Here is a 23,192-nt window from a genome sequence, read left to right on the forward strand (position 1 = left end):
TTCCCGTGGCGGGACTGGGGCAGAGGAGGGGGCTCCGATGCCCCCTACTAGAGATGGGGCACACGGTGCACAGCCCCAGACACTCTGACGGCCCGGAGCACGAGCTTAGGGCTCCCCTCTCCCCTGCGGATGCACGCCCTCGGCCCACTGGCGCCGCCAAGCAAGGCGCAAGGGACAGGGCAGGAGCTGGGCCGAAGACTGCCGCCTGCACAAGTTCACAGCCAGTCCAGCGGCTCGGGTAACCTAGCAGAGTGCTGGGGCTGCGCCCTCGGGGGAGGAGGCGTAGGCGGGACCCCTTCCCCACACACTCCCCACCCAGCCCGGTTTCTCCTCCTCCCTCCGCCCGCCTCTCCCCGTCCCTCGGCAGCCAATCCCAGCCGCGCTCCTGCAGTGTTCGTAGGGCGGGTGGTGGCGCGGAGCCCGGAGGTGGCTCGGAGAGCTTCAGCTTTGTGCCCAGCGGCAGGTAAGGCGCGCGGGGGGATTGGGGTCAGGCTTTTCTGAAACCCTCCAGAAGGAGCTTAAAAACCGAGGTGCGCGGGAGACCCAGCGCCTGACCAGCCACCGGCCCAGAACTCTGGCGCCGCCCGCCTCGCCCGGACCGGCAGGGAGCGGGCGCAAGCGAGACTCGGCTGGCCGGCGATCGCTCCGGGCTCCTTGGGGAGGGCCTGAGTCAAATAAACAAAGGCCGAGTATTAAGAATATTTCATCCCTATTTCATTTGTAAAATGGTGATGGTTTCGGTTTTTATGTAGAGGTATTCAGCTAGTGTTTCGGGCGATGCGGCGTAGTGGGGCGGCAGGGTGAGCGAACGGCTGTGCTCGGCATCTCCAGCGGGGGTGAGAACTCGGCCGGCTGGGACTCCAGGGTCCCGCCGGCCTGGGGTTCTGCTCCTTGGTATGAATCCTCCGCAGGTCACTTAACCTCTCCTGACTTGGCTTTCCTCTTTGGAAACTGGAAACTCTTAGCATTTCAGACGTTGTTCTGCGGGTTACATGATTTAAGTGCACTCTAGAAAAACTAAGGCTGAGCTCCCAGCAACACAGGGTTATCTCGACACAAATGTTTAGAAGTACTGATACCCTGAATTGTCCCACAAAGGAACTAGGGTGGTTTGCAACAAAATCATGTAGAGCCGTAGCAAGTCAGCAGAAAATAAATGTAACCAGATATGGGGAGCAAAGATAATGTAAGAGAGAAAGTAAGTCCAGGGGAAAAAATAAAGTGTGAACTTGCTGTGAAAATGGAAATGTTCTATATTTAATTAATTTACATTTAAATAGTGTGTGTCTGTTTGTTAAACAGTATGGAGGTTCCTCAAAAAACTAAAAATAGAATTACCATAGGATCCAGCCATCCCACTCCTGGACCTGAGAAAACTATAATTCTAAAAGAAACACACACCCCGATGTTCATAACAGCACTATTCACAACAGCCAAACATGGAAACAAGAGAAATGTCCAGTGACAGATGAATGGCAAAATAAGATGAGATACATATAAACAGTGAAGTATTAACTTAGCCACAAAAACAGAAACACGCATGCAACTAGAGATTATCATACTAAGTGAAGTAAGTCAGAATGAGAAATACCATATGATATGACTAATATGTGGAATCTAAAATATAGCACAAATGAACCTATCTACAAAACAGAAATAGACTCACAGACATAGAGTACAGACTTATGGTTGCCAAGGGGGAGAGGGGAAGGGATAGGGATGGACTGGGAGTTTGGGGTTGGTAGATGCAAAATGTTACATTTAGAACGGATAAACAACAAGGTCCTAATGTATATCACAGGGAACTATATCCAATCTCCTGGATAAGCTATAATGGAAAAGAATATTTTTAAAAGAATATTTAATATGTGTATAACTGAGTCACTTTGCTGTACAGCAGAGATTGGCACATTGTAAATCTGCTATACTTCAATTTAAAAAAATAGCGTGTGTCTAATGGCTTCCTTGGGGCTTCCCTGATGGCTCAAGCGGTAAAGAATCTGCCTGCAATGCAGGAGCCACAGGAGATGCAGGTTTGATCCCTGGGTCAGGAAGATTCCCTGGAGAAAGAAATGGCAACCCACTCCAGTGTGCTTGCCTGGAGAATCTCATGGACAGAGGAGCTTGGTGGGCTATAGTCCATGGGGTTGCAGAGAGACATGACAGAAACAAATTAGCCTACAGTGGCTACCATATAGGACAGCGCAGGTGTATATTGCTTTTGTGCTGAGTCTCAAATTTGCCTCTAGGAAAGTAAACTTGGTCAGTTGCATAAGTACATATCATTTGAAAGTAAAGAATACTTCATTCATTCATTCATTCTCAAATATGAATGACCTTGAAGGAAGTAGAGTCATTCCTTATAATTGGCAGTAAAGACAATTTTCTGGTTTTCATTATTAAAGTACCCTGATATATTGCCATGTCAAATTCTATGCACTCAAGGAACTGGGGTTGGGAGGGATGGAATCAGTGAATATGGCATAATAGCTTCTTTTTAGAGTTTTAAATAATTATACAAATGTTAACTAACCTTTATAGCAAATTTTATTTTTATTTATTTTAGCAAAATTTATTTTATTAACTTTTTTGGACTGTGCTGGGTCTTCGTTGCTTAGTTGCAACGTGGCATGTGGAATCTTGGTTCCCTGACCAGGGATCGAACCTACATCCCATGCATTGAAAGGTGGATTCTTAACCACTGGACCACCAGGGAAGTCCCGCAAAATTTAAAATATCTAGATAACCACAAAGAAACCACTAAAAATTCTACCACTCAGAGACATATTTACAATTAATATTTTGATGTGTATTTTTCCCGACGTTTGCCCCATGTAGTCATTTTATTTTCCTTGGTAGGCCCCAAAGTATCAGCTCCCTTCAAGAAAGGAAAATTCAGCCTAGGGGTAAAGGTCATTTTTACCTTAACTCTTGGACCTCTCAGGCCAGCACCCGGCCCTGTCTGAGAAGGTCACTGTCTCCCCAATCCTTCCCCCATTCTTTGTTGAGTCAGTGTGAGCACAGGTTGGAAAAGAATTTCCAGACATAGAGCATTTCAGAAGGAAATGAGTTTATTAAGAGCAAAGAGCAGAGATAATGTGGGCAGAGATAATGTGAGCACAGTGGGCTGACCTCCTGACAGACCAGGGAAAGCCAACAATTTTCATGAGTTAATAGCCAATTTTTATAGCCTCAAGACGAAAAAAATTCCTGCTGAAAGGTTGGTGTTAGATCATTGATTGGGACGCTATAGTGTGTTTACAGGAGTGGGCATCTTTGCCTAATTGGGAGTCAGGAAGCTTGTCAGTGATATCAGGGGCTTTGGGCAACAGTTACAAAAGGGCTCAATCAGCTTTGGAGGTGACTTGGGTTCTGGGCTCCACTTCTGGGGCATTGGTGCAAGGCACCTGGGACCTGGGGCAGGACTCAACATACTTCTGCCAGTGGCCTGGCTTGAGAGCAGTGGTTATAGGCATCTGAGAGCATTTTAGAGAGGAGGAAAGTCGCAGCTGTGGGCATTCTGCAGGAGGAGTAATCAACCTCGGAACTGTTGATATTTGGGGCTGGATAACTCTTTGTTGTGGGAGGCTGTCCCGTGCATTAGAAGATGGTTAGCAGCACGCTGGCTCACTTCCCACTTCTCGTTCTAACAATCAGAAATGTTGATTAAGACCATTGGGTTAGCGGAAATTGCCATATTATTCATGGTATGCTCTAGAGAGGTTCATATTCCAGTTTGCGCTTAGAAGAAAGACTAAGATGGAAAGAGAGGCATAGTTTAAGCCAAGGAAGCTGTTTAGTCCTGGCTGTACCATTCATTTACGGTGAGATTTTGGTGGGCAAGTATATTGGTTAGAATGGAAACAGGAAAAAAAAAACACAAAAATGCAAGACATTTTTGAAGGGACTCTATAAAAGAGGGGGTAGGTTTCGCGGAACCAACAAATGACAGTGAGGCACCCAGGTAAGAGGGTTGGTGGGGTGCCATCTCCACCCCGGTCTGAAGGGGCAGGGAAGGGACTGTGGTTCCAGAGCTTGGAGGTGAGTGTGGGGGTGGAGCTCCCAAGGAGGGCTCGCCCTCCAGGGCTGCAGGGGGGCCTTGGCAGAAGTCAGCCACTGCTGGACCACCAGCTTGGTGGGACAGGACAAGTCGGGGATAAGTTCACCAGCCTCTCCTTTTGTCCAAACCCCGTACTGCTCAGCCACATGACTGGCTACTCAATCAAGAGTCGAGGTGTTGGGGCAAAGTATTGTGACTTTTTTTGGAAACCCAGCAGACAGAGAAGATGGTAACCTAGTGTCCCAAGGAACCATCTTACCCCTGAGTTAGAATTCAGGCTTCAAAGGGGGCAAGGGTATAGCTAGTTGTTGCGGAAGTCTTGGTGCGGACCAGACCAGGAAGGGGATGTGATAATCCTTTGCTCTTGCAGCTGTCCCTGTAGGTCTGCTGTCAACCTCCAACAGGACCAGTGTGATCCTCTGTTGTGCAACTTTTTATCTTTATATAAATGAAAACTGTTAGGCCTTGAAAGAGCAAGCCTGGGAGGCAAAGCCTTGAGAATGTGCTGCCTTGCATATTTCAGGCTAGAGGCAACATTGTTTTGCAAAGAGGTAGGATCCAGAGTGACCAAGCAGGGAGTCAGATTTGTTCTGTGTTACACCTTTCCCCTCGTCTGATCTCCCTCTCTGGCCAGTGCCAAGTGGAAGGTGGAGGGTAAAGCAGGCAGGAGACGCAACATAGGGAGGTCAGCCAGTTCCTGAGGCGGGAGGAGGAGGGCAGATGGAGAACCACCAGCAGCAAGTGATTTAAAGTCTTCCTGTCTGTGCAGAATGAAAATTTGAGGGCTCTAACTTCTGAAGGGCTGCTGTGGGAGTAAAAGGCGATAGGCAAAAATGTTTTTGAAAAAGAAAACACAAACACATGTAGCCACTGCTGCTTTTGATCTCTGGCTGTTTTAAGTGGTAATGTCAAGTCATGTTGTTTTAGCTAAGGCAGGATTTTTTTTTTTTTCAGCTTTATTGAGGTATAATTGACAAAAACATTCTAAGATACTTAAAGTGTATATAGTGTGATGATTTGATATACAGATAACATTATGAAAGTATTCTCTCCATGGAGTGAACTAATACACATTTACTGGTTTTGGTGAGAACATTTAGGTTCTGCTCTTGGCAAATTTCAATCATACATGACTGTTATCAACTGTAGTTACCGTGTTTTACATTAGATCCTCAGACCTTATTCATGTTGTAGCTAAAAATTTGTGCCTTTTTACCTATCTCTCCCTATTTCCCCTACACTGGGTACCAGTTTTCTAATAGATTCCATGCATTAAGTGATGGAATCACTTATAAGTGATACCATGCATTAGTTGTCTTTCTCTGCCTGGCTTATTTCACTTAGCATGATGCTGTCTGAGTTCACCTATGTTGTCACAAATAACAATATTTTCTTCCCTTTTTAAGGCTGAATAATATTCCATATAGAGTTGTCCCTCACTCTCTGTAGGGCATTGGCTCCAGGAGCCCCTGTGGATACCAAAATCTTGGGTCCTCAAGTCCCTTGTATAAAATGGTGCAATATAATGAATATAGTCAGTTTCCTTATCTGTGCATTACACATCCTTAGGTATGCAGGGCTGACTCTATATGAATCACAGTTTTATTCTTTCATTGTCTGCAGTTAGGTCTTGGCTGTTGTAAATAATGCTGCAGTGAACATGGGAGTACATATATATCTCTTTGAGATAATCATTTTGTTTCCTTTGGATGTATACCCAGAAGTGGGATTGCTGGATCATCAGATCAGATCAGATCAGTCGCTCAGTCATGTCTGACTCTTTGCGACCCCATGAATTGCAGCACGCCAGGCCTCCCTGTCCATCACCAACTCCCGGAGTTCACCCAGACTCACGTCCATCGAGTCAGTGATGCCATCCAGCCATCTCATCCTCTGTCGTCCCCTTCTCCTCCTGCCCCCAATCCCTCCCAGCATCAGAGTCTTTTCCAATGAGTCAACTCTTCGCATGAGGTGGCCAAAGTACTGGAGTTTCAGCTTCAGCATCATTCCTTCCAAAGAAATCCCAGGGCTGATCTCCTTCAGAATGGACTGGTTGGATCTCCTTGCAGTCCAAGGGACTCTCAAGAGTCTTCTCCAACACCACAGTTCAAAAGCATCAATTCTTCGGCGCTCAGCCTTCTTTACACAGTGGTACTATTCTTAATTTCTTGAGGTATCTCCATATTGTTTTCCGTAGTGGCTGTACCAGTTTATATTCCCATTAACAGTACACAAGCTTTCACTTTTTCCTACATCCTCACTAGTATTTGTTCTCTCTTTTCTTTTTGATGATGGCCAAACTAACTAGTGAGATAATTTCTCTTTTTGATTTCCCTGATGATTAATGATGTTGAATGCTGAAAGCCTTTTGTGTACCTCTTGACCATTTGTATGTCTTTGGAAGAATGCTTACTAAGTTTCTCTGCCCAGTTTTAAATTGGACCATTTGGGGTTTTTTGCCATTGAGTTGTAGGAGTTCCTCATATATTTTGGTTATTAACCCCTTATTAGATACGTGATTTGCAGAGATATTCTCCCATTCCATGGCCTCCTTTGCCTTGCAGAAGCTTTTTAGTTTCTTGTAGTCTGTCTTATTTATTTTTGCTTTTGTTGTCTTTGCTTTTGGTGTCAAATCCAAAAAATCATTGCCAAGACCAAAGTTAAGGAGTTTACTTACCCCTTGTGTATTCTTCCAGGAGATTTACAGTTTCAGATCTTAGGTGGTTCCATACAAAATTTAGGGTTGCTTTTCTGTTTCTGTGATGAATGCCATTGGAGTTTTAATAAGGATTGCATTGAATCTGTAGATCACTTTGGGTAGTATGGACATAAATAATATTAATCCTTTAAATCCATGAGCACAGAATATCTTTTTTCATTTTTTCATGTCTTTTTCCATTCTTTTCATTAATGTCTTATAGTTTTTTTTCTTTTTTTTGGCCATGCCATGTGACTTGTGGGATCTTAGTTCCCTGACTAGGAATTAAATCCGGGCCATCGGCAGTGGAAGCACAGAGTCCTAACTATTGGACCGCCAGGGAATTCCCTTGTAGTGTTCATTGTAAAGATCTTTTTTAAAATTGAAATTTAGTTGATTTACAATATTGTGTTAATTTCTGCTATTCAGCAAAGTGATTCGATCATACACACGTATACATTCCTTTTTTATATGTTCTTTTCCATGTGGTTTATCACAGGATATTGAATAGAATTCCCTGTGCTATACAGCAGGACCTTGTCATTTGACTCAGCCTTTCTTACCTGTTTTGATGTGAATATTTGCTTATTCACCAGATGTGTAGGAGTCACTGAGCTAGTTTCTGGATCTCTTTCAGAAAGGACTGCTCCCACTGTAGCTGTGTATCAGTGTGTCCATAGCAGGAGGGGAGCCAGGAGCCTTCTATGTCGTCATCTCGGTCAACTTTATTGCAGGATTTCTTTAAGCTTTTTAATCCTCCATATGCCAACTCAGTTGTGTTGTTTGGTGTACTAAAACGTATCTTTGCTTGTGCCTGAATAGTTTGATATTTTCTATATGTCTTATACAGAATGATTGTTCTTATAGCTTAACTGTTTACTTTTACTTTTTTATCATCACAGAAACCATGTCATAATACTTCAGAGTTTGGAAGGGGGCCTTAAATTTTCTCATCTGAAATCTGAGAATTTGCAGTGCCTTTAAAAAAACTGCATGAGAAATATATACGTGGATCAAGGATGTAATCTGTTAGTGATATCTCTAGAAAGCTGGAAAAAAGCAACATAGGAAAACAGAACAGACACAAAATAGCAGAAAAACATATGCTCAGTTGGAGAGCATAATATGATTTATCATCGAGGAGACATATAACACGTTGTGAAATTTTGCTTGTGAAAGTCTTAATTGATCTGCTAAGGGGAAAGAAAACACATTCCCTCTAACAATCCTGAAGAGCATAATTATTGAGATTTTAAAGTGCTAGAAACCAGGGGCTTCCTTAGTAGTCCAGTGGTTAAGAATCCACCTTGCAATGCAAAGGATGTGGGTTTGATCCCTGGTCAGGGAACAAAGATCCCACGTGTCCCGGAGCAGTTAAGCCCCGAGTGCTGCAACTACTGAGCCCATGCGCCACAACCAGGGAGTGAGTGTACCACAATGAAAGACCCTGCATGATTCGTCAAAGATCCTACATGCTGCAACTAAGACCTGACGCAGCCAAATAATAATAAATTTTCAGTTCAGTTCAGTCGCTCAGTCGTGTCCGACTCTTTGCGACCCCATGAATCGCAGCACACCAGGCCTCCCTGTCCATCACCAACTCCCGGAGTTCACTCAGACTCACGTCCATCGAGTCAGTGATGCCATCCAGCCATCTCATCCTCTGTCGTCCCCTTCTCCTCCTGCCCCCAATCCCTCCCAGCATCAGAGTCTTTTCCAAGGAGTCAACTCTTCGCATGAGGTGGCCAAAGTACTGGAGTTTCAGCTTTAGCATCATTCCTGCCAAAGAAATCCCAGGGCTGATCTCCTTCAGAATGGACTGGTTGGATCTCCTTGCAGTCCAAGGGACTCTCAAGAGTCTTCTCCAACACCACAGTTCAAAAGCATCAATTCTTCGGTGCTCAGCCTTCTTCATAGTCCAACTCTCACATCCATACATGAACACAGGAAAAACCACAGCCTTGACTAGACGAACCTTTGTTGGCAAAGTAATGTCTCTGCTTTTGAATATGCTACCTAGGTTGGTCATAACTTTCCTTCCAAGGAGTAAGCAATTTTAGATATAAATAAATAGTTAGAAACCAGAATTACACAGATTCTTCCCAGGTGGAAGATTTATATTCCTTTGTCCCAGCCCCAACACACTTGTCGTTTGTGCTGTGCTCAGATGTTCCAGAAGTTCATGGTTTCCAAAAGCACTTGGCCAGGAAGAACTAATCTCAGCAATAGGGGACCAAGGTTTTGACCTGGACTTTCTTGGGTATCAGTGCCTAACAGCATGTATGGGCCCCAGAATGTCCTTCTCTCAACCCACCTTTAAAATTGAGTTACACTCAGATTGTATTGCTTGCAATTATTTGAGTGAATAAGCTGCTCTTTTAAAGGATGGATATACCCTTGTAAGTTTAAACACATTCTTAGTAAGCATGCTTTGACTCCTGATACAACATTTCTCTCCTGTTATATCAAGGTCTGTCTAGTCAAAGCTATGGTTTTTCCAGTAGTCATCTATGGATGTGAGAGTTGGACTATAAAGAAAGCTGAGCACTGAAGAATTGATGCTTTTGAACCGTGGTGTTGGAGAAGACTCTTGAGAGTCCTTTGGACTGCAAGGAGATCCAACCAGTCCATCCTAAAGGAAATCAGTCCTGAATATTCATTGGAAGGACTGATGCTGAAGCTGAAACTTCAGTACTTTGGCCACCTGATGCAAAGAGCTGACTCATTTGAAAAGACCCTGATGCTGGGAAAGATTGAAGGCAGGAGGAGAAGGGGATGACAGAGGATGAGATGGCTGGATGGCATCACTGACTCAATGAACATGAGTTTGAGTAAACTCCGGGAGTTGGCGACAGACAGGGAGGCCTGGCATGCTGCAGTCCATGGGGTCGTAAAGAGTGGGACACGACTGATCAACTGAACTGAACTGAATTAAATATCAAGATCACTCTTGGTGAAAGGCAGAAGGTTTTGAAATGGCCAGTAGGAGGAATAGGAGGGTCATGGAGCAGGAAAATCCCATGGATGGAGGAGCCTGGTGGGCTGCAGTCCATGGGGTCACTAAGCAGGAGCAGGTGGGAGGAGCTTTGAAAGTTGGGAGGGGAAGGACAGTGACATATGTTCAGACAGAGTGCTGAGGAATGCTTTACCTGCTGAGTGACTGGGACTCAGGGCAGCTGGGCAGCAGCCTCCCTAGATCTGATAACCTGAGCTTTTTCCTCGATTACTTGTGTCTGTCTGCCCCTAAGTGAACTCACTCAGTCGTGTCCAACTTTTTGCGATCCCATGGAGTATACAGTCCATGGAATTCTCCAGGCCAGAATACTGGAGTAGCCTTCCCCTTCTCCAGGGGATCTTCCCAACCCAGGGATCAAACCCAAGTCTCCTGCATTGCAGGCAGATTCTTTACCAGCTGAACCACAAGGGAAGCCCTAAGTGAACCCAAGAGACGCTAATAACCTCCAGGTAACCAAGCCAAACATGAAGAAAGCTAAACCAAAGAAGAAACAAAAAATAGAAGTGAGTTAGAATTTATGGCATGTCAGCACTGAAAGAGTATGTTAGGGGTCATCTAAGTTCATTTACACTCATCTGCTCCCCTTTTTCAAGGTGCTCAGAGACCATGTGCCCTGGCCTCAATCACACAACTATTGGATACCCAAGCCAGGTCTAAAACTGGCCTTTGTTTTAAAAAATTTATTTTTTTTTAAATATAGTTGATTTATAATATTTTGCTAACTTCTACTCTAGGGCAAAGTAATTTAGTTATACATACATATACATTCTATTTCATATTCTTTTCCTTTATGGTTTATCACAGGATGTTGAATATAGTTCCCTGTGCTATACAGGAGGAACTTGTTGTTTATCCATTATATATAATACCTTGCATCTGCTTTTTCCAAACTCCGAATCCATCTCTCCCTGCCGCCTCTCCCTCATGGCAACCATACGTCTGTTCTCTGTGTCTGTGAGTCTGTTTCTGTTTAATTGATAAGTTCATATTTTGTGTCATATTTTAGACCCCACATATAAGTGATGTCATATGGCATTTGTCTTTCTCTTTCTGACTTGCTTCACTTAGTATGATGATCTGTAACCCCATTTCCCAGAGGATAGCGTGTCTGCTGCAGGACATCTGAGGAGAGGCTTACCTACTTGAAAATGCTTTAAGCAGGTTATTTATGCCAAAGTCTTGACTTTTTTCAATTAACTTTCTAGTGAACCACTGCAGCCTGAGCTGTCATTTGTAATTATGCAGTAATTCAAAAACTAATTTGAGATTCTTTTTCTGTTTTCTTTAAGTGGCTTCTCCTACAGAGGCATACCATATATTTCTGGGTGGGAAGACTGAATGATTAATCCTAATTTAATTTATCAATTTGATGCAATCACAAGCACAGTCCCTGTGGAATTTTTTTTCTTAACTTGACAAAGCTGTTCTAAATTTAATCTAGAAGTCTGAGTGAGCAAGAATAGATATGAATATGGAACAATTTAATGGGAGAACTTGAACTACCAGAAAGCAGAATATGTTGTAAAGCCACAGTCCTATAAATAATATATTATAGGTATGGAAATCGGGGTCAATAATGATGTGAAAGAAAGAATAACCATATTCATAAGAATTTAAATATGAGCCACTGGGGGAAAGAATGAATCTTTATGAGAATAAATAAATTTATGAGAATAAATGATATGAGAACAATTTACCTATTTGGGGAGATTACAGTAGTCTTCTCTTATGCTATATACCAAACAACTTAGATTGATTAAAACCCTCTGTGGTGTTGGAAAAGACTCTTGAGAGTCCCTTGGACTGCAAGGAGATCCAACCAGTCCATTCTGAAGGAGATCAGCCCTGGGATTTCTTTGGAAGGAATGATGCTAAAGCTGGAACTCCAGTACTTTGGCCACCTCATGTAAAGAGTTGACTCATTGGAAAAGACTCTGATGCTGGGAGGGATTGGGGCAGGAGGAGAAGGGGACAACAGAGGATGAGATGGCTGGATGGCATTACTGACTCAATGGACGTGAGTCTGAGTGAACTCCGGGAGTTGGTGATGGACAGGGAGGCCTGGAGTGCTGCGATTCATGGGGTCGCAAAGTGTCGGACACAACTGAGTGAACTGAACTGAAACATGTAAATAAAGGGGGAAAAAGTTAAAAATCTAAAAGAAAAAATGTATATATAAGTCTTTCTAAACGTAATGCTAAAAGTCAGAAACTTAAAGCCTTTAAGCTTTTAAATATTAAAATGTTTTCAATATTCTTAAAATATTAAACCCTTGAAATAAAAATCAAACAAAAGTAAATCTTGCACCCCAGTGATTTTTGCAGCACTATTTACAATAGCTAAGATATAGAAGCAGCCTAAACAGGGGAAAGGATAAAAAAGATGTGGTACATATATCCAATGGAATATTACTCAACCATAAAAAAGAACAAAATAGTGCCATTTGCAGCAACATGAGTGGACCTAGAGATTATGATACTAAGTGAAGTAAGTCAGAGAAAGAGAAATATAATATGGTATCACTCATGTGTAATCTAATTTTAAAAGGATGTTGCTGTTCAGTCACTAAGTTGTCTGACTCTGCGACCCCGTGGATTGCAGCACACCAGGCTTACCTGTCTTCCTCCATCTCCTGGAGTTTGCTCAAAACTTATGTCAACTGAGTCAGTGATACCATCGAACCATCTCATCTTTCATATTAAAAAGGATACAAATAAACTTATTTATAAAACAGACACAGACTCACAAGTTTCTAAAACAAACTTACAATTACCAAAGGGAAAATGTTGGGGGGAAGGGATAAATTAGGAGTCTGGGATTAACATACGTAACATACACTCACTACTATAAGATAGATAACAACAAGGACCTATTGTATAGCACAGGGAACTCTCCTCAATATTCTGTAATAATGTACAAGGGTAAAGAATCTGAAAAAGAATGCGTATCTGTATGTCTATAACTGATACACTTTGCTGTACCCCTGAAACTAACACAACAACGTAGATCAACTATGCTCCAAGAAAAATAAAAGAGAACAAAAAAATAAAGTAAATCTTCTTGTTATAGGGTTAGGTCCTAGGTCTTTTAGAATATGTTAAAATATAGAATAAAGTCCTCCTTGGGTTCTGTTCATACTGTAATGGTCTTGGCAGGACAGTGGGGAAAATGGGCAGGGCAGGTGTTAAAAGGTGGCCTGGAGTTGCTGCCTCCCCCAACTGTGCCATCTTATTACAAAGGAAGTTGAGACTTGGAGGAGGAGGAGAATGGAAAGAATCTGTCCATGATACTCCTGCTGAATGTGCTTTCTAAATGATAATACAGTTCATCCTTGGTGGTAGACTGCTGGTACCTAGGGTGGTAGGACTTCCAGGTGGGGGTCTTTCTCATGTATGTGTAGCTCTGCAAATTGTTTCTGTTTTGTTTTGCTTTCCCCAGATCCTGTGGGAAAGCAGTAAAGTTCATATGTTTTATAGACTTTTTAGAGGAAAGCTTTTCTGGAAGTTCTTATTAGAAAGGGAAGGCAAGCAATAGTATTTCTACAAGAACAAAGGATTCACCCTTTGGTGTCCACCTGAAACCATCACAACTTTTAATCAGCTATATTTCAATATAAAATAAAGAGATAAAAAAAAGGACAAAGGACTCAGGGCAATTTACTGATTTCTCCTGAATGTGGTTTGGGGTCTAGAGACAGAAAGCAATGGTTATTACAAAATATTGAATATAGTTCTCTATGCTATACAGTACATCTTTATTTATCTGTTTCATATATAGGAGTGTGTATATGTTAATCCCAAACTGCTAATTTATCCCTCACCCTCTTTCCCCTTTGGTAACTATAAGTTTGTTTTCTGTGTCTGTGAGTCTATTTCTGAGTTTTTTTTTTTCTGTTTTGTAAATAAGTTCACATGTCATTTTTGAGATTCCACATATAAATGATATTGCATAGTATTTATTTTTCTCTGTTTGACTTATTTCACTTAATATGATAATTATTAACTCTGGGTCCATTCATGTTGCTGCAAATGGCATTATTTCAATTCTTTTTATGGCTGAGTATTATTCCATTGTATATTTCCACATCTTCTTTATCCATTCCTCTGTGGATGAACATTTAGGTTCCTTCCATGTTTTGGCTATTACATATAAATTATGTGTGTATATGTGTGATATATATAATTGAATCACTTTGCTGTGCACCTTAAACTAACAACATTGTAAGTTAACTGTTAAATCTTGAAAAAAATTTTGTAATTAAAAAAAGGGGGAAGCAGCAGAATTGCTAGGTCAGAGTTCATTTGCTTACATTTGGAATTTTAATGGATGTTGCTAAACTGCTATCTGTGGAGATACCTATCTATAGTTCCCCAGTGATGTTAAGGAATTCACTGGTTGGTCTAGTGGTTAGGACTCTGCACTTTCACTGCTGGGGTCCTGGGTTCAATCTCTAGTTGGGGAACTAAGATCCTACAAGCTGCAAAACATGGCAAAAAAAAATCAAAGATATTTGACTAACACTCTGTGGCAAACGTTCTCAATTCTTTGTCAGTCTGATAGAGCATCTGGGTAAAGTCATCTCACAACTGAGGTTGAGCACTGTTTGAGGAGTCACCAGATTTTCCTATTTTGGGAATCAGTGAGCATTATAAAACTAGAAGAGACGTTAGAGATGAAGTCCAGCCGTTCAGCCTACAAATGGGGAACCTGTTTGACCAGGGTCACTTGAACAGTCCTTGACTGAAGCCAGATCAAACCCTGTATCTCCTGTTTATTATAGCAGCTCTCTGGCTGAGTGTCAGACAGCCCTGGAAAGGCCTCTGGAGCATTCTGGGTTTGGCTCCAGAGCCAGGAAGCTGAAAGTCACAGCTCAGAACCACAACACAATGACTGTGAGGCCAAGTGCTTTAACCTACCCTGAACTTCAGGTCCCTCGTATGTAACGTGGAGTTGATATTATTAGCCTTTTTGTCAGTTTTCAAAGATTAGGTTCATGTAGATAAAGTAGCTGACCCAGTCTTCTCACAACTGTTATCCACCTCCTCATGTTTGTTATCTGACTTCCCCACCCACATGTAAGCCCCAAGGGACACTCACACTAACATTCTCAACCATATAAGTAACTTGCCATAGAGTGATAGAGAGGAATCTGTGAGGGGCAGGCTCCTCCGGGAGCCCCTGTAGTCTAGACCATTGCCCAGCACACATCCTTGACTTGGTTCTGGCTTCTTCTGGCTTTGCCATCAGTGTCTTGGTTATTCTTTGGAGGTATTTTATGAACAAGAAGACATCACGCCTATACTGACTCCCGAGGACCTGAGAAGAAAGCTCACCCTCTTTATCACTCACTCTCTGCTTTTTAGGGTCTGATTTCTAACAAGTTCTTCTGTTCAGATTTTCCAGGAAACTTGAAAAGCTTCCATATGGCCAGAGGAGAGACAACATGTGTACTGACCAGCGTGGGTCATGAGACCCACTGTCAAAAGCAGGAAGGAGGAACAGGAAGGGAGGAGGGAAGGGAATTACTGAAAACCTGTTATTTTCAGAAGGGAATTACTGAAAACCAGTTATTTTCAACACATAGCCTGGGGTGTTGAAGGCTGAAGATTGCCAGGAGTCAAGGCTTTTAAAGATGGGTATTATTTTTGCTGTTGCTAGTCAGTTCGTTTCACTACGCGTAACCCTCTCGTATTCTGAAAGAGAATAAAATCAAATGCAGGACTGGTCCAAGGACAGGGGCTACCTCAGCCTCCCTTTCTGGAGGCCCTGGAGGGCTCTCCTTCCCCTTCTCGGCTCCTCAGGAGCATCCTTTTTGTTGGCATCCCGGACAACCCCTCACCCCAGATGGAAGGGCTGGAGAGGCTTCCTTAGTCCCTTCTCCATCACTTCTGTCCCCCCACCCTCACTCACCATCCTAGTTAAAATCAAGTGAAAATTCTAACTGCTCTGAAAATGAATGAGAAAGTTCACTCTTAGGGACCCATCCATTCTGCTCTCAATTCTAGTGATTCTCCAAGAGTGCTTCTCTGACCGTCTGAGCACGGTCTCCTAGATGCCTGTTGAAAATGCACACTCTTAGCCTCCCTCCCTTGTAGAAGCTCTGGGGTTGCAACCCAGAAAAGCACATTTCCAACAGGCAGCCCCAGGAGTCCATTAAAGTTTGGAACCCCCAAACTTTAGAACCCCACTATTCTGTACAAGTTCCTTATTTCTTTCCCTTCTCTCTCATTTCCCCTCATCTTTTTCTTTCCTTATTCCTTGTGACTCTTGCTCCCCTGTCTCCTCCCTTCTCCCTCCTCCTTAATGCCAAGGCTTCAGAGTAGCCCACTGAACTTTTTTTTTTTTTAACTTTTATTGGAGTATAGTTCATTTACAATATTGTATTAGTTGCAGGTGTACAGCAAAGTGAATCAGTTAATATATATACACATATATCCACTCTTTTTTAGATTCTTTTCTCATATAAGTCACTACAGAATATTGAGTATAGCGTTTCCTGTGCTATACAGTAGGCCCTTAGTAGTTACCTATCTTATACATAGTAGTGTATATGCATGCGTCCTGATTTTTTAACATATTTAAGTCCCTGGGAAACTCAGTGAGGAGGGAAAAAAGAAGGTATATATTTCTTACTGCCTTGTTTGTCCCCATAAAAGAAGGGTAGACAGGAAGCTACCCTCTCCAAGCCCCAACTTTGGGAAATGCATCATTGTTTTAAGCACACAGAGGCATCCCTTCCAATATAGGAGAAAACCTTAGAGGTTGGCAGTATCCTTTAGAGAAACAGTACTGGTATGATGTCCCAGGGGGCCAGCGAGTACCTGTCTCAGAACAGACACCTGGGTCCCCTCACTGGTGGGCAAGGTTTTGAAGGCATTTAAGGGAGATGGAGACAACTGGACAGGAAGTGGGGGAGAAGGGGTGGTGATCAAGGAGAGTGTCTGCGCAGAGTTGGGGGCGAGTGCCACCAAGGTCCTGAACCTCTGCTTTTGTTTTCACAGCTTCTACAGAAAGAGACCAAGATGAACACAGAGGTGAGTTCTCTAAGAGGACCGATTTAAAGATGCTTTTCTTGCAGCATGCCTCATTTCTTCTTCACAGAGCGTCTTTCCCTCCAGAGCTTTCGGAAACATCAGCACAAACTTGAAAACATGTCCCCTGCATCCTGCCATGCACGTGGCTCTGGGTGATATGGGAAGAATTAGGCCCTTCTGAGCTCTTATCTATGTCTGTCCAGCTTCAGTTAGATTAGAATTTATCTACCTCAGTTAATCCTGAAACAACACTCATGGGCTGGGGTGGAGTGGGCTACAATGGAGCATGGCAGCCGCTGGGCCCTAGTGTTATTCTGGGGACAATTAACTCTGCTTAGAAGGACCTCCCTCTGCATTACCTCCTTGTATTCTCACTTCCACTGAACTTGTTCTTCAGTCCAGTGAGGTGCCTTGTGTCTTTGCACCTTTGTTTTTTCCTGACCAATCAGCCCTTTCTGCTTTCACTGCCTTCAGGTCCAGCTAGACGCTGGGGTCCTCTCCTCCACTACTGCTGTGCTCATGCCCCAGCTCCTTTCCCCTTGTCCTCCTGATCCTGCATGGCCAGCCCAGAGGCCATGCCCAGAGGAGGGTGGTCTTGGGTGAGTGGCATAGTTTCATGCTATTTGCAGCTGACAAACTTCTCAAAACCCTCATCTGGGTACTCAGCATGCCCACCAGACCCCCTCCTTGGTCCCCAGACAGCTCTCTCTCCCTCTGCCCTGAATAGCCAGGTCCAGTCTTCCTCACTCCTCCCAGCTGCTTCCTCACTCTTAGCTTCTGATCACCTTTTACTTTGTGGAGAAAATTTGCAACCATCAGACATCATCTCTCTCAATTTCTGCCTCCCCATTTGTCTTGTTTTTTTTCCTAGAGGAAGGGATTTTTATCAGTGAGAAAGCTCCAGACTGCAAGTACAGAAAATCCCAATTTAATGTGGTTTTTGTCCTAGAAGTCCAGATGGAGGGCAGGCTCCAGGGGGGCTGATCCAGTGGCTCAGCCATCTCATCAAAGATCCAGGATCTTTTCATCTCTTTGCTCTCATCTAAGTGTTGGCTTCATCTGGGAGATAGTGGCCCTCATGGTGATAGGAATGGCTGCCAGCAGCGGTTGGGGCTACATGCATCCTCATTCACTCTGAGTGGGAGAAAGAGATGGATTCCTGCAGCTCTCCCAGAAGAGTGGGAGCCTCCTTTCTTGAAGTTCCACCAAGTGCCTTTTTAGGCCTCACTGGCCAGATCTGGGTCCCATGCCCATTCCTGGACCAATTACTGTGTCAGAGGAACCAGGATTTTCTCAGCTAGAGCATCTTCTCCTGTATCCCAGAGCTGGATCTGGGAAGAAGGAAGGGGAGTGGACTTCAGGAAAGGACCCACTGCATCCCATCCCAGACATTTCTTGTGAATGTGAGTTGATTGAAAAAAATGCAAAGTTGAGAATTACGTGTTATGGGCAGACTTACTGAGAACTTAAGCCTGGGCTACGGCCTCTCTTATAGCTCTGAGGGACTGCTCCAAAGAGGTAAGGGACGTGCCAAGGATATATAGAAGTTTTTGCAAACAAACACAAAAAAACAAAAAAACAGGTAGTTGGAAGGTAATCAAAAGATTACTGTTAATTAAAGGAAAACAACTATCTCAAATTAGTGAATTTATCACTTTTGTGTGTATGAGAAGATGCAAGAGTCTAGGCTTACTTGAAATCATTCTTTTGATATGCACCTTAGCTACCCCAGACCAGTACCCTACTCCTTCCCATCTCAAGTCCCCTGAGGGTGCACCGTTGCGGGTAGCTGCAGAGGCTGCTGGCTTGGTAGCCTCAACATCCTTTGTTTACTGGCGTGACAAGCAACACTGTCCACACTCAGAACTGAAGACTCTGCTGCCTGTTCAGATTCTGTACCACCTCTCTGAATTCCTCTTTGAGCAGCTGCATTGTTCAACTTGTTTCTACTGGTTCTTTCCCATCAGCATTTCCAACTGCTTTAGTTTTTACTTTTTCAGAACGAAACAACACCTGAGGTCTTCTCAAGCTGCTGTAATCCTGTTTTCTCATCCATCCCCTTCAGAGGGAAGGTTGTTGACATGCTCAACCTGCTGTAGTCTTTTCCTAGCATTATACTGAAATTCATCTTTAAAAAGTAGTTTTTTAATATAATTCTAAAAGAAACATGTACCTCTATGTTCATAGCAGTACTATTCACAATAGTCACAATACGGAAACACCCTAAATGTCCATCAACAGATGAATGGAGAAAGAAGATGTGGTGCATGCATATGATGGAACACTACTCAGCCGCAAGAAGAAGGAAATAATGCCATTTGCAGCAACACAGACATAACCAAAGATTATCATACTGAAGTGAAGTAAATCAGAAAGAGAAAGACACTGTATCACTTGTGGAATCTAAAATATGGCACAAATGAGCCTATCTACAAAACAGAAAGAGACTCATTGACATAGAGAGCATACTTCTGGTTGCCAAGGAGGAAGTGGGGAGGGAGAGATGGACTGGGAGTTTGGGGTTGGTTGATGCAAACTATTACATTTAGAATGGATAAACAACAAGGTCCTAATGTATAGCACTGGGAACTATATCCAATCTCTGGTGATAAACCATAATAGAAAAGAGAATGTATATATGTATAAAACAAAAAGCAAGTTTTTTTAAAAATTCATTTTTGTAGTAGTGTTCATACACAGACCTAGAACAAAACTCAAAAGCTACAAAATGTTAAATAGTCAAAAGTGAGTGTCCTCACTACCTAATCACCCCAGCCTCCCCTACCCCAGGTTGACCTCTGTTAACCATTTTCTGGTGCCTCTGCCTTCTTATCCTAAGACCCCATGACTCGCTCTAATTCTCATGGTCTTGGAAATTGTGCAAAAAGAGTAGAAACTTTGCACTCATATTAAGCTCACGGAGCCTGGCTCAGTAATAGTTCTGTTAATCGTCAACTACCCCTTCTGTTCTGTAATTTCAACTTTCCTTCTTTGGTGGCTTTTCTCTCTTAACCTTTTAAAAATATTCCCAGACCGTGGGACCCCCTCTAACTAGTCTGCCTCCTCTTCTGCCTTAAACACCCTGTAACTACCTTCTGTGACCCCCTTCTCACTTCCATTTCCTGTCTGATCCCTGGGCAGCCTGACCTGGTCCTCACTGCTCCGGTAAAACATCTCAGAGCTCTCTCTCTCTCTGGAAGTGATACCTCCCTTGTGTGAATTTCCATGGCCCTTTAATGATCACTTCTTTTGTGACCTTCCATTCTCTGACTTGGGTAGAGCTGTCCGTGTGCCTCCTTCATCTTAGCATCCCCACAGCATCTGACCTGGTGCCTCAAATACCATGTGTTCTCACTGAGTGGCAGTTGACTCAGTGATGGGATGACTCATAGACTGTCTAGTCATCATGTACAGCAATCCAGAGCTTGCGTGAAAGATTAGTGAAAATGCAGAGGAAGAGAAACCTGCAGTGACTTGAGGCTGGCTGGAGCAGGGAGGGAGGAGCAGGCTGTCAGCTGCAGTCAGACCTTTGGTTTCAGAGGATTTGTCCGAGGCAGCAAAGACTCCCAGGATTTCCAGCACGTCATGCTGGGTGCCTGATAGAATTTGCAGAGCCCCTGGCCTTTTCCCGGAAGTTCAGACCACAGTGGTCAAGTGAGGCTGGTGGTTGGAGTCTAGCACAGAACATGAGGATCTAGGTCAGGGTGGGACGGCCAGGTGGAAATGCCCAGTTGGCATTCCTTCCTGGGTCTAGAGCTTGGAGGAGAGGACAGCTCATTGTGCACAATGTTGGAACCTTCAGCACAACGGTGGTCTTGGAAACCTTAAGAATGAGAGGCACCCCTCCCCTACTTGGGGAATACGGGGAGGAGAGATCAGGGGGACAGGATTGAGCATGGGGAAACGTGCACCACTAGGGTGCAGGATGAAGAGGGAAAGCGGTGACGAGTGAAAAGGAAATCTCGCTGTGAGGTGAGGGAAGACAGGGAAGGAGTGAATTTTAAGAAGGTCCCCTCAAGAATCAAACAGGGTGAGGTCCAGGAGAATGCCACCTAGGGAAAGCCCTTGAATTTGGCTAAGATCTAAGATGACCTGTAATGAGGCAGAGAGGTTTGGTAGTGAAACCCAGATTACAGCTGAACTGGAAGGGTGAGTGGGGAGAGCAGACACAGCCTGGAGTTGTGGAGTGTCGGCTGATTTGGGGGCAGTGGGCACCACCAGGGGCAGAGTGTCCTGGAGGGCAGACAGCAGAGGACACCCAGCTCTATGGAAGGGAGCAGGGTGTAAGCCCAACTCTGTACAAATTGTAGAGTTCTCATCTACTCAGAGCATTCCTTGGATTTTCATATCTATCTTAAGTGTTTGTATTTTGGATAACATACATTCACATGATTCAAAATTTTCAAGAATTTCACACACACACACAAAAACTTTATCCTGAGAAGTCCTCTTCTCTCCCAGCTACTTCTATTCTCATGGTCCAAAGCAACTACCCTTACTGGTTTCTTGTCTGTCCTTCCAGAGAGATTCAAAACATATATAAGTATTGTTTTTCCTTCAGCCATTGCCCCACCCTCCTTTTTTTTTTTTTTTAACATACACTAGAGCACATATCTTACACTGGTCTGTATTTTGCTTTTCTCACCCAACAATGTATCTTGGAGATCAGTCCCTTCCAGTACATAAAAAACTTTCTTGTTCTTTTTTTTTTTTTATAGCTATGTAGCATTCCATTTTCAAAGTATACCATAATTCTCTAACCAGCCTGCTATTGATAACATATACTTTATATTCAGTCTTTTGCTGTTACAAGCAAGGCTGCAATAAACCTGAGTCATTTCACTTATGTATGTGTTTTGAAAATAAATTCCCCCCATGCCCAACAAAGAGTATTTGCATGTTAAATGTTTCCAAGCTGTTCTCCACAAAAGTTGCCTGTTCTCCTCACCCTCCAGCAACATATGAACATGCCTGTTTTCCTATGCCAGCCAATGTATGGTCAAACTTACTGATTCTTGTAAATGAGTGAAAAACATTGGGTTGTCCTTCCTGACTGTTTACAATCGTCATACCTCCTCCTGGAGTGGGAACCTGGCACTTGCCCTCATACCTTCCACTTTGAAGTTCTACAGTAATTTTACATTTTCTCTACCCTCCTTATCTCAAAACAAAATTTTTTTTTCTGAGTTGGCAGAGTATGTGTTCTTAATCTCGGAATCCCATCATCTAATCTCGAGCTCCAAACACTTAGCTTCTCTGCATCCAAGACAGGGAGAGCTGGCTCACTTTGTGATGATAAGTTGGTCCCCAATTAGTTTTTGAGTCACTTTGCTGTCCTGTCTGTCTCTTTTCTGCATCTTGAAACTATTCTTGTTCCTTTGTTCCTTAAAACGGCACCTCTACAGGGCTGAATAAATGGCAACCTACTCCAGTGTTCTTGCCTGGAGAATCCCAGGGAAGGGGGAGCCTGGTGGGCTGCCGTCTGTGGGGTAGCACAGAGTTGGACACAACTGAAGCGACTTAGCAGCAGCAGCAGCAGTGCAGGGCTGAATATATAGTGCATTTTATCAAAAATTCAAGACAGCAGGGCACAGCAAGACAACTGAAATGGAATTTTAGACATTCTAGAAACCTGTTGCCCACCCCTCCGCTGGGCATATCTCACCATCTCCTTTCTCTGCATACTTCAGCCTCCTGATAATCTACATGCACGTTCCCCTTTCTACTCTTTCCTCCCATTTCCTCTGCTTTCTGCAGGTTCTCACCCTGAAAGTTTTAGCTACTAAATTGCAGAGGAGTTTAGCCATCTCTTTGACTTTTTTTTTTTTAGCATTGTCCCACTCTTTGTGACCCCTATATAGTCTATGGAATTCTCCACACCAGAATACTGGAGTGGGTAGCCTTTTCCTTCTCCAGAGGATCTTCCCAACCCAGGGATCGAACCCAGGTCTCCTGCATTGCAGACAGATTCTTTACCAACTGAGCCCAAGGTTTAGTCTCCTTATATTTGGAGATTTTTCAGTTATCGTTCTGTTACTGATTTCTAGTTTAATTCCATTGTGGTCTCAGATTAGACATTGTATGATTTCTGTGTTTTGAAACTTGTGGAGGTGTATTTTATAACCCGTCTGTCTTGGTGAATGTTTCGTGTATGCTTGAGAAGAATGCATCCTGCTGCTGTTGGGTGAAGCAGACTACAGATGCCAGTTTTGTCCAGTTGATTGGTAGTGCTGAGTGCGAATGTGTCCTTCCTGATTTTTCTGCCTGTTCGATCTGTCCATTTCTGTTAGAGGGGTGTTGGAGTGTGATGCAGCTGATTTTGGATTCATCTGCTTCTCTTCACGGTTGTTCTATCAGATTTCACCTAATGTAGTTGGTGCCCTT

At 43.4% G+C, this 23,192-nt stretch overlaps 1 protein-coding gene across 1 annotated transcript in view; it reads left to right on the top strand.

The window, feature by feature from the left end:
* The first annotated feature begins 336 nt into the window (after positions 1–336).
* The window catches only part of BLVRA (biliverdin reductase A), a 52,848-nt gene continuing 29,992 nt past the window's right edge, over positions 337–23,192 (top strand). Inside the window, exons 1-2 of the mRNA XM_005899415.3 lie at positions 337–463; positions 16,776–16,808. Coding sequence (XP_005899477.1) covers positions 16,797–16,808 — 12 coding nt within the window. The 5' untranslated portion in view covers positions 337–463; positions 16,776–16,796. The remainder of the gene's footprint in view (positions 464–16,775; positions 16,809–23,192) is intronic.

The sequence above is a fragment of the Bos mutus genome, chromosome 4 (genome assembly GCF_027580195.1).
Source record: "Bos mutus isolate GX-2022 chromosome 4, NWIPB_WYAK_1.1, whole genome shotgun sequence".
Classification (NCBI taxonomy): Eukaryota; Metazoa; Chordata; class Mammalia; order Artiodactyla; family Bovidae; genus Bos; species Bos mutus.